At 34.6% G+C, this 15094-nt stretch overlaps 1 protein-coding gene across 4 annotated transcripts; it reads right to left on the minus strand.

The window, feature by feature from the left end:
* Window positions 1-139: 139 nt before the first annotated feature.
* LOC130803630 (uncharacterized) lies at window positions 140-13671 on the minus strand. 4 transcript variants are annotated; one of them, XM_057667827.1, is made up of 11 exons: window positions 13554-13671; window positions 11856-12019; window positions 11361-11542; window positions 10671-11261; window positions 10509-10583; window positions 6592-6904; window positions 6314-6513; window positions 5746-5822; window positions 3239-3340; window positions 730-916; window positions 140-601 (listed from the first exon to the last, which is right to left on the minus strand). In XM_057667827.1, exons 2-11 carry the CDS (start codon window positions 12016-12018, stop codon window positions 512-514), a joined length of 1980 nt encoding a protein of 659 aa, XP_057523810.1. In that variant the 5' UTR covers window position 12019; window positions 13554-13671; the 3' UTR covers window positions 140-511. The 4 variants fall into 4 exon arrangements, with proteins under 4 accessions (XP_057523810.1, XP_057523811.1, XP_057523812.1 ...); XM_057667828.1 differs by having other exon boundaries at window positions 151-601; window positions 13558-13671; XM_057667829.1 differs by having other exon boundaries at window positions 151-601; window positions 11856-12036; window positions 13558-13671.
* Between the last annotated feature and the right edge of the window lie 1423 nt (window positions 13672-15094).

Below are 15094 nucleotides of genomic sequence, written 5' to 3' on the forward strand. Positions count from 1 at the left end.
CCATTCAATCTAGTTCTCTTATAAGTTATAATCAAAAGGGCGAGATTGATTGATTTTCATTTTAACGAACTTAAATTGGTTTCACAATTCAAATGGTTGAGATTTTAGGGGTAGTCAATGGATCTGGATCTGGATCACCCACAGCTTCACAATCACAAGGCTTATTTTCATACCCAATTACCAGAGTCCTGTATAGTTGATAATTTTTTCTTTACATATGAATTTACAACAAATGTTTGACTGGTGAATTTCAGCATGCAAAACACTCATTTTCAAACCCATACCCACCAAACATCAATGAAGATTTACAGGTACCTCCGTTTCACAAAAATCATTGCTGAGACGAGTCAAAAAAGCACAGCCGATGCCAAAAGCAACAAGGGGTTCCCTTCCTCTATAAATCCTGTATAAATGGGGATTTCTTGTTGCCTGTCTACAATAACCTATAGTAGGCCTGAACAAAAAAATCCAATCTATAAAGCTTCCTTTCCCTTTCAATGTGTATGTAAGTTTACATGATTATAGCAGAAGCAAAGCACCGTTTCCCAACAGCCTTGAGGCTTGTTGATTTCCAACCACAATCTTCTTGGTACCACTCAATCTGTCATCACATTTCATCATTGTTAAGACATGGTACTCTAATCAAACTACCAGAATTCCAGAAATAAATTTTCATGATGGCAAAGTGATTTATAAAGTAAAACAAGGAAGAAAAATAAATGGATGCACCTTCTCTACTATTTCTCCATTTTCTCCCATTCCTCCGATTGCATATATGCTATCACCCAATGCTACAGTTGCTGAATATCCCCTAGAGTAGTTCATTGGTGCCTCATCCATCCAGGTTCCATACCGAGGGTCATATACTTCAACAGTGGCTACCATTGAGCTTCCATCATAACCACCAATAGCATACCTGTGCAATAGCCAGCAAACTCATCTTGACATTAATTCCAACTTATTATCATTAGTTTGAATAACATAGGAATGTAAGGGAAAAGGTGAGACATTTATCGTGAGTTCTATATTTTGGCTCACCTTGAGAGACCCACAGCCTCTCTAAAGCTGGAAAACTATCTTCAATCTTTGTGTTTTGTAATAGTTCAATTATTATCAACTTGTATCTCTGAACATCAATGGCTTCTATTCCATCTATTACAAAATTTCGCATACCAACTATGCAAACATCAAAACCTACACATTACAATCCAGAACCCATGCATCGCCAGGATGCAGCTACTAATATATCGACCCCCAAACAGCCACTTTAAATGAATCACAGCCCTAGGGTGCTACACATGTATGGGTACCTCCCAACACTAAAATATCTGGCTGTGAATTCATTTCTGTCTTCATTGCATGAAATCAACATTTTTAACATTATTATAATGTCAACAACCAGCCATTGAAAATTATTCTGGTTAATCTACCAATGAAAATTCTCTTGTCCCCATAGTCCATAGTCTTTAGAAAACAACTCTGTTCCTAGTGATTTGGATGATGACTTGCAAGTGACTAATCTGTGTATAGAGTTCTTATGCATGTTTAAGCAAAAACTCATGAATGAGAAGCACATAGTAAGTTCCTGTTAAAACATCAAATAAAGAATCTAGGCCGAAGTTCTTAAGTAGGGACTGTTGCACAAGTTCAGGTGCAGCAACATCAAGAGTTGAAGATGTTCCAATGAACATAAATTCAGAAGAATATAAGCTTAGGAGGTGTTTGCTATGAGAAGTGAATAAAATGGAAAGGGAATGCTTGAAGAGGAGTAATAGTATTGTTGAGCATTATTATTAGCAATTGTTTGGTATAAAGAGAAGGTATTAAAATGGCAAGAGGATATTAGGAGGACGAGTTTGCTTGTCTATTTGTTACATCCCATGTCATTGTTGTAACAACGTAAGGGGATTAACTTGAGGCAATTGGAAAAATTACCCACAGCCAAAACAAACATTAGGTAAATGGAATTGCTTATTTGATTTCATTCCAACCTTTCAATAACAACTACCAAACACCCCCTTAGAAGGTAAGCGTTTAAGTTCTCGAGATTGTCCAACAAAGTAAAGGAATCACTTGTTGCAATGTATTGGAAAATTTTTTCCCCCACAGCAAAACAAATATTAGGTAAATGGATTTGCTTATTTAATTTCATTTCCAGCATTTCAAAAATAACTACCAAATCCCCCTTAAGGTATGTGCTTGAGTTCTCAAGACAGTCCAAGTAATTAGGAAAAAGAAACCTGTCAGTAAGAATGCACTAAGATTGCACTCCGTTACTTATATTGGTTTTCATTTAATCTGCCTAGAAATATTCCCAAGTATTAGGAACTTTAGTATCCAAAACAAAATTAGTTTTTAGAATGAACAAGTTTTCGAAATTAAGTGCATTTACTATAGAAAAAAAATTTCATCTTCAAAATATAGATAAGATTTTCTAGAATCATTGTCTTTTAGGAACTTTATTTTAACTATACTTTTTAGTTCATGATAAACATTACAAGTTCACCTTAAAACCTTTTACCGGCTATAATATATGTATTACAAGTTTCAATAAACCCATTACCGGCTATTTTCAAGAACATGGAAGTGAGGAGGAAAATTTGGTTGACCAGCTATGCTACGTTATGCTTAATTATCCATAGTTGGTGGGTTAATTTTCTTAATTCCAAAACTAAGGTGATTAGACATGGATGATAAAATATAAAATTGAGTAAGGCAAATAGTGTTCTCGAATCATTTCCACAAAAAGTCCAAATTTTATACTGCTCTAAGTCTAGGTATTAGAGTTTATCATCCCAAAGAGAAAGAGTTGTATTCTGGAGAATTTGGGGTAAACCTTGAGTGAGTTCTTTCACATGTATATTTTGGGTTAAGATAAAGCCGAAGTCTCAAATCAAAATCCTTGAGGTTCACGTTTTTCTTCCTGTTGGTACATGAAGTCATTATCGTTAAAATCACTTTTGCAAATTCTTTTTCAAGTATTCGTTCAAATTGTGGAGTTTACTAGAAGTTCCATACAACAATTCACCCCCTCTAGTACTGTTCCGTCATACTTTCAAACCTAAACATGCACATGTTTTAGAATTTAGACATTATCCTACCACCCTCATTCTGGATGAATCACTTCCAATTCCAAAACATGACTCAAACAATGTTTATAAGGTGTCATGTTGGAAAACATGACTCAAACAATGAAACAAAAATTAAAGAGAACAGAAGAGAAAGATATGTTCCTTACAGCTTTTCATTCAACATAACCAGGGAATGACAAGCCCTCATCGACTTCATGCTTTCAAGTCTACTCCAAGAATTCTCTCTCGGATCAAATCGTTCAGCCGAACTGACAATAGAAGCATAGAATTCGTTAGACGGAACCAAAACAGAAAACAACAAAGGATATATAGGAACGCGGTAATATTCAGCTACAAAGAGGATTTGATATATGTAATACATGAGAAAGGGAGACACCATCATTGTTTTGTAGATACACTTTTATTGCATTTGGTGATCAAAAAACAAGGCATCAAGATTTCATTTCATGTTGCTGCTATTACTCAAGTTCTACACATTAAAGTGCAAAATGTGAAACGCGAAACTATACCCCGTACCACGTTTCAAACCCTTCATACCGACGCAATACGGAATTCGAAGCGAAACACTGAACTCCTGTTTCTGGTCGGCATCAAGGAAGAACTATAATTTTTTTTACTGTTACAATTATATCATGTTCTATTTCGGGATACAAGACTTTGATTTATGATTAGAGTTATTGTTATATTTCCTATTCAATATCCATGAATTAGGACAGCACCAGTTGAAACCTCTTGAAAGAACACAAAACTTCTTATACATCAGTTAGATACTTAGATATTTGCAAAAGTGCTGCTAAACCATCCCTTATCTGCTGAATAACCAGTGATAGGAAATGAGAGTATTCTGCATTTTGTGTCCAACTTTATACTCTTCACAACTTTGTCAATTCTGCTCACCCTATGATTCCACGCTGACTCATTTCTGCATTGCCAAATATTGTAAGAGAGTGCACAAAGCAGTGATTGCGACCTTTCTCTTTAACTAGGACATCCTCCTACGTTTCTTGCTTAGCATCCCAAGAGTGCTTTAGCCATGTTATATATTCAACTGTTATTTGATAGAGTCCAGGCACTCTTATTGAAGTTGTTAAGAAAGAAGAGATGTGAAATGCTTTCAGGTTCCGCCACACATAGTGTGCAACTGTTTTTAATCAATACAACCAATTTGCATAAACCATGTTTTTAACTCGCAGGCTAGCCAAAGTACGAAATTTGCTTTACGAACATCAGTTTTTGAACCAGAACAATCTATCCCCCATGACACGAGGGCTTTCTCCCATGAGGGCTTTATGGGAGGATTTTGATGTGGGAATTGAGTAGGTCTTCTGATGAAGCAGAAACTGAGCTTTTCCTTGACTTCAGATTTTTTTTGAATGCCTAGCTCAATATTATGGGAGTATTACAAACTGATCAGCCTCTGCCCTTCATATATACTCCGTGAACCATAGTGTAAAAATGCGGAAACGATAGCTGTCACGGTTATCATAACGCCTAAATGTCGGTCAAATCTCAAGATATCCTTTGATACTGCCCAAAACTCGGTTTTTTACACCTTTACAATATGAGAAATATCATTTGTTTGTTTTAAAAACCATACAATGTGGCCGATGCGATGCGATATGGCCTTGTTTTTACACTATGCCGTGAACCCAACCAACAGGCATGCACTCTTGCATAGAGCTAATGTGCCATGCAATCTTCCCTACTGCAGCAAGGTTCCATATCTCCAAGTCCCTAACGCCTAATATGCCCTCCTTTGACTTACAAACCTCTTTCAATTGATATTTCCAGGAGCCATGTTACTACAGGATTCATGCCGAAGACAGGAACTACAAATTGCATTAACCTTCTTCAACACTTTTTAAGGGAGGACACACATGTGATACCATTAGTTTATCATGCTCATTAAGACAGCATTCACAAGTTGCAAACGAGCTGTGAATGACAAGTTTTAGCTTGTATTAGATTAAATTTGGTTTCCTAAGTTACACTAGATTAATGTTTCTCATATCTAATTCCGTTTCTCGTTTCAAACAATGGCAAAAAGGTTCATCACTTCATCAAGTAATACACAGTTGTACGTATTGCGAAAAGCCGAAAAGACATTTTTTGCCTATTGATATTAGATGCCCCATTATTATAATCACCTCATGCATGGTCTATCAAAGCCACCTCATCACACTTAATAAGTGTTAGGCTAGATTAATGATTCTCGTATCTCATTTAGTTTCTCGTTGCAAATGACTGCAAAAATGGTCATCAGTTCATCAAGTGATACACACTTGTAAGTATTGCAAAAAGCCGAAAAGACATTTTTTGCCTATTGATATTAGATGCCCCATTATTATAATCAGCCATGCATGGTCTATCAAAGCCACCTCATGACACTTTGGCAGAAGCCTCTCCAGGATTACAAGTACTGGATGATGTTTATGTTCTTGAATACCGTGATGCACACAACAATATGTGAAATCTTACTCTACTTCACATTAATGTACATAAACTATAGTTCAAGAGTATTTATATCAAATCCTCAAAAACTAATACTAAGCAAAAAACAATGATAATATGTAGTGTGTTGCTGGAAATCGTTTGGGAAAAAGTTTGGACATGTTAGCCGAGCAAGAAAAGAGGAAGAATGCAGGTACATCACCTCAAATAACATTTTCCATCATATCCACCAACAGCATAAATGGCACCATTAAGCTCCACTGCTGCTAGTCCAAATCTCTACAATACATCAACAGAATTTCTATAAATATAATGTCACATCTATTAACAGCACCGACAATTGAAGCTTGAATATGTCGCACTTTAAGACTGCCAAGTGCAACATCAAAGTCGTAGCTTAGGCCTTGTTTTTCTCAACCTAGAAAATAGTTTCAGGAAAATTAAGCGAAGAGCCAATAATTAAAAATTCACACGCTCAAAGGGTCACTAAGATCAGATAAGCACAGGTTAGGGAACTCTGGTGAAAAGGAATTCTCATACACGCAAAGAGTGAAAGAGGGGATAAAGAAGTCTGATACATGCAAGTTCTCATATCATACATACACAAATGTAATCATCTAAAAGTACATGTTTCAGCACAAATGGATTGCTAGCTTCTCAAAACTAGGTCCAGCAAAGTTTTACTATGTTTCGTAAGTAATAACTAAATCACTAGTATCAAACTAACACAATCAAACAGATTTCAATACACAATGACTAGGAAAGTTCACCTTCTGCAGCATTGATCTAGAGAATATCCAACAACCAACATTTACATCGAACATCTCCACTTCAGAAAAACAGAGAAGTCCGTTCCCACCACCAATTGCGAAAAGTTTGTTAGACAATGTAGTTGCAGCTAAGGCCCCTTTCGGCTTGTTCAAACAAGGAAGTGACGTCCAATGATTTCTTACAGGATTGTAGGATTCAACTTTGAACCAGAAAAGGTGATATGTTAACATGGAATTACATTAAATGCAGAGGAAGAAGAATAAAAAGACGATTATACCTATATTATACCAAGCATCGTCATTTCCACCACCAACTGCATACAGATCACTGTTCAACTTTGCAAGAGAGACATATGAGCGAATGGAGCTCATCGGCCTTAAAGATTTAATTACATCTTTTTCTGGAGAATAGGAGTCAAGCGATGCAAGCAACGATACTCCATCAGAACCACCTGCTAGAATAATCAAACCACCTTGGTCCAGGAGCTGGTCACTGGTAGCATCCATTGTTCCATATGCAGACACCTCAGAATAATTGGACAAGGCCTCTAGCCTTATGCAGCGGTCTTGTAACTGCTGGACTTCTGAGAGCTAAAAACAAAAAGATTACATCAAAGTTTTTCACATAAATCTCCTACAACAAGTCAAGTACTTGATCATTTACAGTCACATGTCATAAAGCCAGCTCATCTCCAGCTTACCACAAGAAACCTGACAATCAGATGACGAAAAGCAGTCCCCAATCTTCCTAATCACTTTTTGCGAGGAACTCAGGGTAAAGCCTAGGGAACGGGAATAAGGAACAAAAACTAGAATAACGTGGAAACGATTGGATACGGGATACATTATGGAAAGAAAATGAATCTAATAACAAAAACGAAATTGAATTCAAATTTTTATTTTGATTACCTTAACAACTATTCTTGTAATTATTTTTATCGTGTACTGTTATGTATAACAGAGTTGTTGCATCTGTTAAGCCATATTACCTCACGAATAAATAAAATGATATGCACAAACAATATTTCTCATCTGGGGACTACTTAACTACGTCAATAATCTGATCCCTTGACGTACCTCCTAAATTCATAACCAAGCGAAAATCACCCAACATCTACTAAATTCATCCACAACCAAGCTACACAGCCAAGGTAATTAACCGGCTACTAATTTCCTAGTGCACAAATCAACTCACTAGTAAACCCATGCAAAAAAAAAAAGCATGTTTCCGGGAAACACTCAAAATGCTGCTTTTTCATAATTTACGAAAGAAAGTAATCCACTAGTCATCATCTTTTTTTCTTTTTCTTTTATAAGTTATGATTTGAAAGCATTACTCATTAAAGCGCCGCAACGGACAAAGTATTTATTCGCTCAAAAACTCCAAATTTGCATATGTTGACATGCTCTATTTTGCCCGATGGTTGTTGCACATCTTTTCCCACGAACCCCTCCAAGCTCTAATACCAAATAAACAAGAATTGAATGGGAAATCACTCTTCAATGTTGGTGGAAATATATCGAATTTCACACCAAACAGTCACCCCGATATCTAGAAAATCAACTTCAAAGTTCCATTCAAAAACTTTTTTTTTTTGGATTTAATTTGAGCAAAAAAGATTAGCTCTCAAATTGATCTCCTCCTTCAACTCTCAATCAAACATATAATAGACTTCTTGAATTAGTTTGTACTTAGTAGTTGAGCAACCCACATTTCCCCCTAACACACCTAACACGGTGTGTTAACAAACACTATGAATTCATGCTTAGCCTTTTGCAAACTTCGTATTTGTTTTGTGCATGTGAACTCCAATATATTTTTAAAAAAAAATCAATAAGCTTAAATTATTAGGCCGTGACAATTCGTCACATAATCTCACCGTGGCCCACTTGTGTGGACACAGGACACCCGTGGGCTCGGCCCACAAACCCACAGGTCAAGAGCGTTGACTTGCACATACACTTGGTGAGGTTCATTGTTTCCCAAAACCATATGGTAGTAGGAGGATTAGCTCAACCACTATATATGCAAGTCAACAACACACTATTTTATCGATATGGGATCTTGTCTCACATGTAAAGTATTTCCAACATAAATAGCATAAAACAACCCTAGTTTGATCATAAGATAACTCTGATGTGACTGACACAAGACTCCTAAATGAGCACCAACACCTAGGCTAGCACAAGTCTCCTAATTGTACGCGAACACCTATGCTAGTTCGCGACTTACATTTCCTGTTGAGCTATATCTGTCTACTTATAGTTGCTTAGTGAAGATAACATATGCCAAACAATTACTAACTATAACTACCAATTGAACTAACATCAACCTTGTTTTGTAGACTCAAAAGCAATAATTAAAGTAAGTAGCTAGCTATTAATTAGCAAGGACACTTTGCAGAGATTTGACACACAAATTCGATCCTTCTGTGCGATGTGTCCACAATTGGAGTAGCCTATGCCTATTGCAAAACAGGCTAGCCACTCCATCATAATGCAAAAGTAAGATTGGATCATATCATACCGGCCACATTGTAAAGTTTTTAAAATCTATGTACAAATACAAGCAGCATCATGAAGGTGTAAAAAATTTCGTTTAACTCGTTAGGAAGGATTTGTCGTGGTTTCAGCAACTATTTAGCGATATGATAATGGCATGGTACAAAAATGCATCATGTCGTTTAACCCCATGTTACTTGATACGAAATTCGATCTAATAAGAGAAACAAAAATGGTAACGAGAAACTTTATTTTAGAGTTTTAGAAACGTAGGAAATATAGATACAATTTTATTATAAAACAAAAATAAATAAGTAAAATAAGGTAAGATAAGAAAATGACCAAAAAGATAGGATCAGAAAAATGAAAAGAAAAGAAAAGGACTTTGTTATAATATATGGTTTGGGCTTGGAAAAAAAACATTTGAGAACTGTAGTTTCGAAAACGTTAATCTAAAATTTTGGAAAAGAAGGTTCTGAAACGGGATTTGAAACCTCAGTTATGAATTATGACCTTGGCAAAGTTCTCTAGTTATCTGAGATATATTAGCATAGGTTCCTCTTGCGATCGTAGTTTATACAATGATTGATTTAGTGACACCTATTACTAATTGTAATTGATTTGACTGATGAATGTTCTCTTCGTTTCTCTTATTGAAAATTTTAATTTATTCTTTCATGTGTTGATTTGCTTTTAAATTCCTAACATACTGATGATCATGCTCTATCAAATTTAGAATTGAGGCAACAATATCTTTTAAATAGTGATAGATTTATACAACTCCTTTTTCGCCTCCAAATATCTTAAATCGTTTTCAGTATTAAACGTGTTTTTTGTATATCCTCTTCCATATTTTTTATTAATAAGTAACTATTAGAACTTTTTTCTTAGATATTCAGGTGGGTCATAGAGAATTGATCACCAAGTCATGTATGTACCCTTAAGTCCACTGAGATGACAGAAATGATGACGGCCCTTATCATTTAAATTATGTATCTAGATTTTAACTACCTCTACAAGTGAAATTGACAAAGAAAAGCATTCCATTAATGTTTTCACTTATCAAGATTTTAAAAAGACTCAAGTCAACTTGTCCTATGTCACTCTGTATCCAATCAAGCAATTTACAGCAAGTCTAGTGTTGGATTGGATTGGATCATCAGATGAAACTGCCAAAACTTGAGGTTTCATTGAATGAAGGTGCTTACTAGCAATCAGCAAACCAAGAAGCAAAACCAATTTCCGGTCTTTTTTGACATGCATCGTTAATGCATTGTCATCTCAATAATCAGCCATGCAATCAATAAAAACATTAGCATAACATAGTGTCATCTCAAGTATAAAGCTAAGGCTAATAGAACATAAACAGGCGACCTAGTTTCTAGATTGTAAGTCCCAAAACCAGATTCAACAGGAGGTAGAGGTTCTAGATAAAACTAGGCTGTCCACAAATAAACAAATAAATGCACTATGGAGACAGCCCTGTGCACCAAGCATCTCCGGAGAAGGGTCCTAGCACAGAAGTGTAATGGAGGAAAACCTCACTCTACATTTCTGCAAGAGGCTCCTTCCCGGACTGAAACCCGAACCCGTGAACACACAAGACACTTGAACCAGTGCGTCAAGGCTCCCCTTCAAATAGTTCCATTAAGGGACAAAGACATAGCAAAGAAGTGTATAAAGGGCAGATTACCAGACTTTGTTGAGTTTCCTGCATCAGATCCATCGTTTTGATTGCTTCTTGCTTGAAGTTCTTCAGCACTCGTAACTGAATATAAGCAAAAACTATCATCTTGTGCGGTTTTATCATATGTACTTTGAATACAATTACAGGAAATGAGTATTAGATAACAACCTCCTCTATCATGGACTGTATTTCCGATGGCTTATTAAGGTTTTCCTTGATATTCTCTTCTTGACCGATTTTCTGTTCTGGTAAATCATCATCTTCATTATGCTTCATAATGATATTTCCAACCTCTTGTAATGGGCTTGAGGGACATGATTCAAAAGGCCCACAATTCACACCCAACTTTTGAAAATTCTCATCAATCAAATCCATTTCATTCCTTTGCATTATTTCCAGATCAGTGCCTACTGGCTGGTGAGTTTCATCAAGGCAGGAAGTGGAACCAGCAGTGAGAGCCAAATGCATTTTTGACACATTGCAAGGAGTGGGGCCATCATATGCATTTGAAAAATTAAATTCCACTGCTTCCCTAGACTTCAGTAATGTTGGATTTTGATTTATTATCGGCCAATCTGCTTTGGCCATTACGGCAGATGGTGCAACTACTTGAGTTGAAAACAGAGCAATTAACTTGCTCACTTGAGCATGATCAAGCTCAAACTTAAAATGTGAATGACTATAATAATTCCCTTTAATAATTGGCGCAAACTGACTCTCTTGCAGAGGACGACAATACTTTTGGACGCGTATTTGGACCTATGTTTCAAATAATAAACAGGATTAAAAATGCTGAAAGATCACACCTCGCCATTAAGGTGTCCCATTAGAGCTAGAGAACTAACATGCTTGTATTACCTGAGCAGGGAATGGTGTTTTCTTTGAACCGTCTTGTGTCCAACCATAGGGATTAATATTCATTTGACCAGGGCTAGCAGCCTCAAAGATACCGTGAAGTTGCCTTTTACTGTAGTTGAACAGAAACAAAGGCAAACCTGGATGAATAATTTTGACATATGCAAAGTGTGGACCAGGCAAACCTGTAAAGAAACCAATTATGGGGTGAATAAGAAAACCAACAAGGAGTGCTAAAGATTTAAACATGCTCAGAAACATGTAAAAATGCCAAATTGACACATAAAAAAAAAAGCACCAAAATTATAGTTGAAACACCACAAATACATCATGATGCTATATATTTGTAGTTTCTTAAAAGAAGATATTCACAAAATAGGATGATCATATTTCAGGTGGCAACATATGGAATATGGACAAAAAAATTGTGAAGAATGAGATGTGAATAAGTATACAATTTTGCTTAAAGAAAAGAAGTAAATATAAGTTATAACTAACCAAAGAGTTGCTTAGTAAGACATTCATTGATGGTCATATCTGTGCAACCAAATATGACCCCACTTAACAGAGCTGGTGCCAAATTTCTAAAAGGTGAAATCGTAGCAACTGATTTGATGGGTGTACTTCCCTTGAAACCAACCCTTTTTTTCGCGGTAGCCATCCTATAAAGAAAAGGAAACTAAGCTCAAACTCAGTTGGCATGCCAAATAATTAGGTTTCAATAAACAAAGTTAGAAAATGACAAAGCAACAGGCAGCAAGGAAGATAAGAGACCAGTTTTTCAAATGCAACAAACTCGAAGACATGAATGCATTATAAAGTCCGTTTCATATATACTTCTGAAAAACTAGAAGAAAATTTCATCAAAGGATTAAAACCAAAATGGCCACATCTATACTGCTACAAACTCACAGTAGAATCAGTATTCAATGTCTTCAGATAACAACAAATTCTTGAGGCCTAATACATAAAAATGTATCTTTAACCAGTATTAAAATCATAAATATGAAAGGTGATCTATAACATTGTTTAATGCCAAAGAACTTTACAGTTTACACACAAGAGAAGGCAAAGGAAAGCAAATTATGGCTAGATTACTTTACCCAACCTCCCTGGCATCCCACTTACATAAAGTTTTGCCTCTCCACCAGCCTATTTAGAAACCATAATAGGCTTTTCAACTCAAAAGATATACAACATGAGTCCAAATTTAACTCAAAAGGACTCAAACTCATCTAGTAACATATAATAATTACATAACATTCAAAGATATATGGAGTTGGAACAAGAGGTTGTTACAATTTGATCGGTAATATTCGATTTACCACACTTCTGTACGTTCTATCTAGTATAGAAATTTGTGAGGCAAGTCTTGAGTAATGGGACCAGTCCAATTAACTATTCCTTACAATACCACCACCCTAATCTCCCACTAAGTCAACATCTCTAGCTTAAGTCTATAACCCATTACACTTCCATAACAATTCACTGTACACAAAGTCGAAATACGCATTCCATAACATGCATGTGCACATAAACAACTTGGATAATTAAATCATGGAGAAACTCTTTACAAAAGTGGGAATAAAAGAAAATGAAAAGTCCAAGGAAAGACTAGAAGTTTGTGATCAGACAATGTCATACATTCCTGAAAGGATAATTGCCTATTTTATTGAAAAAGGTTCAAATTTCAAACAAACAAAAAAAAACTAAAACCCTAGTGTAATTTTCTGGATTGTAATGAACAGGCAACAAATACTATAACCACGAACAGACAAATTACTTAATTGAAAACACATTTTAAAGAGAATAAACTACATAAATAAAGTAATGAACAGACAACCAATACTATAACCACGAGCATTCTAGCACTTTAGGTCTCTTGTAAAAAATGCAAAAATCCAATTGCAATAAAATAAATTTAAACAAAATGTGTATAGCTTACCAATCCACAAACGATTCAAGAAAATACAACAGCAATTTCAGTAATTTTTTGGAGATAGGAAGAGAAATTACGATTGCACCAAATATGCCAAAAAAAAAAAAAGCACTAAATTGGGACAGACGAAAATCCAAAAAAATTCAGTAAAAATAAAAACAAACGAAAGAAAAATCAGACGGCATTGAGCAGTTGAATAAGCTAAAAATGAAATACTTCAATTGAAGAAACAAAGCAGGAAGTTTTAGAGTAGATACCTACTCCTAAGAGAGAGCGGGAAGAAACTGCAGGAAATGATGAGAAAGCGCAAAGGGAAGACAGAAACCCAGAAATAGTGTAGAGTGTTCAACAAATTCAGGGGGTTTTTGTTGTCAATTAAGTATGTCGGAAAACACGAGACTGAAGACAAAATATGGGGCATTGTTCCACCCTTTCTATTTTATCAACTCCTAATAAAATTACAAATTTGCCCCTGAACTTAAAACTTGTTTAACAAAATGTAAATCGCACTTAATAACATTATTATCACTTTAAAAACATTAAATTTAAAGCTTGAACGTAATCTCGAACATTTTTATCACGACCCTATATATATTGAATTTTCAGACACACCCTTGTATGATAAACGAATTCAAACACGGTACTATCTCTCTAAAACACTCTCTATAAACGTTCTTTGATTTTAAACAAGCTGTTAGTTGAAATCGATTAACTATGGATAACGAAAGCGACTATGAATCGGATCCGGTACGTACTTTAATCGATTTAAATCGGCGTATTTTTTTTTTTAAAAAAAAAGTCGCAAAAATTTGGCGAATGAACCATGGTATAGTCGCACAAAACATGCAAGTGGACCACGGTTCAGTCACAAAACACGTGCGATTGGACCGTGGTCCACTCGCACGTTTTGTGCGACTCCACCGTGGTCCACTCGCACGATTTGTGCGACTCCACCGTGGTCTGCTCGCAAATTTTGTGCGACTGGCTTTATTTTTTTCTTTTTTTTATTATTTACATTATTATTTAAATTATTATACGTCTTAGTAAATAATAATTATTAATATTATTATTAATATTATTATAATATTATTATTATTAATAATATTATTTGTATTTTATTATTATTATTATTATTATTATTATTATTATTATTATTATTATTATTATTATTATTATTATTATTATTATTATTATTATTATTATTAATGTAAGTAATTTATATTATTAACATTACTATTGTTATTATTTATTTAAATAATTTATAATTATATGTTACTCCCTCCGTTCTTTTAAGTTTTCCACTTTGGGTTTTTCACACATATTAAGAAAAAGAGAATCTTTAGTTGTAGTGGGTATTATTTTAATTAAATAGTAGTTTGAAGTAATGATTGTATTGAAAGTATGAAAGAGAAAATAATTATAAATAAAAAAAAAGAGGTACATTAAAAGAAAAGAGGGGTTTTAAGGGGTAAAAGTGGGATCAAAACTTTCTAAAAATAGAAAGTATTCTAAAGTGGAAGAACTTATGAAACTACCCGTTATAGTAAGGTGGAAGAAATTAAAAGAACGGAGGCAATATTATTATTATTTTCTTATTATTTAATATTAATTTGTTTTATTATTATTACAATTATTTTATTATATTTTTTGTATTGTTATTATTTTAATATTAATTATTTAAGTAAATTATAATTTTTAATTAATATTAATTGTATTACTAATATTTTAATATTAATTTTTAAAGTAATTTATAATTTTTATTTATTATTGAATGTTTTTATTATTAATGTTCGTATGT

The sequence above is a fragment of the Amaranthus tricolor genome, chromosome 17, assembly GCF_026212465.1.
Source record: "Amaranthus tricolor cultivar Red isolate AtriRed21 chromosome 17, ASM2621246v1, whole genome shotgun sequence".
NCBI lineage: Eukaryota > Viridiplantae > Streptophyta > Magnoliopsida > Caryophyllales > Amaranthaceae > Amaranthus > Amaranthus tricolor.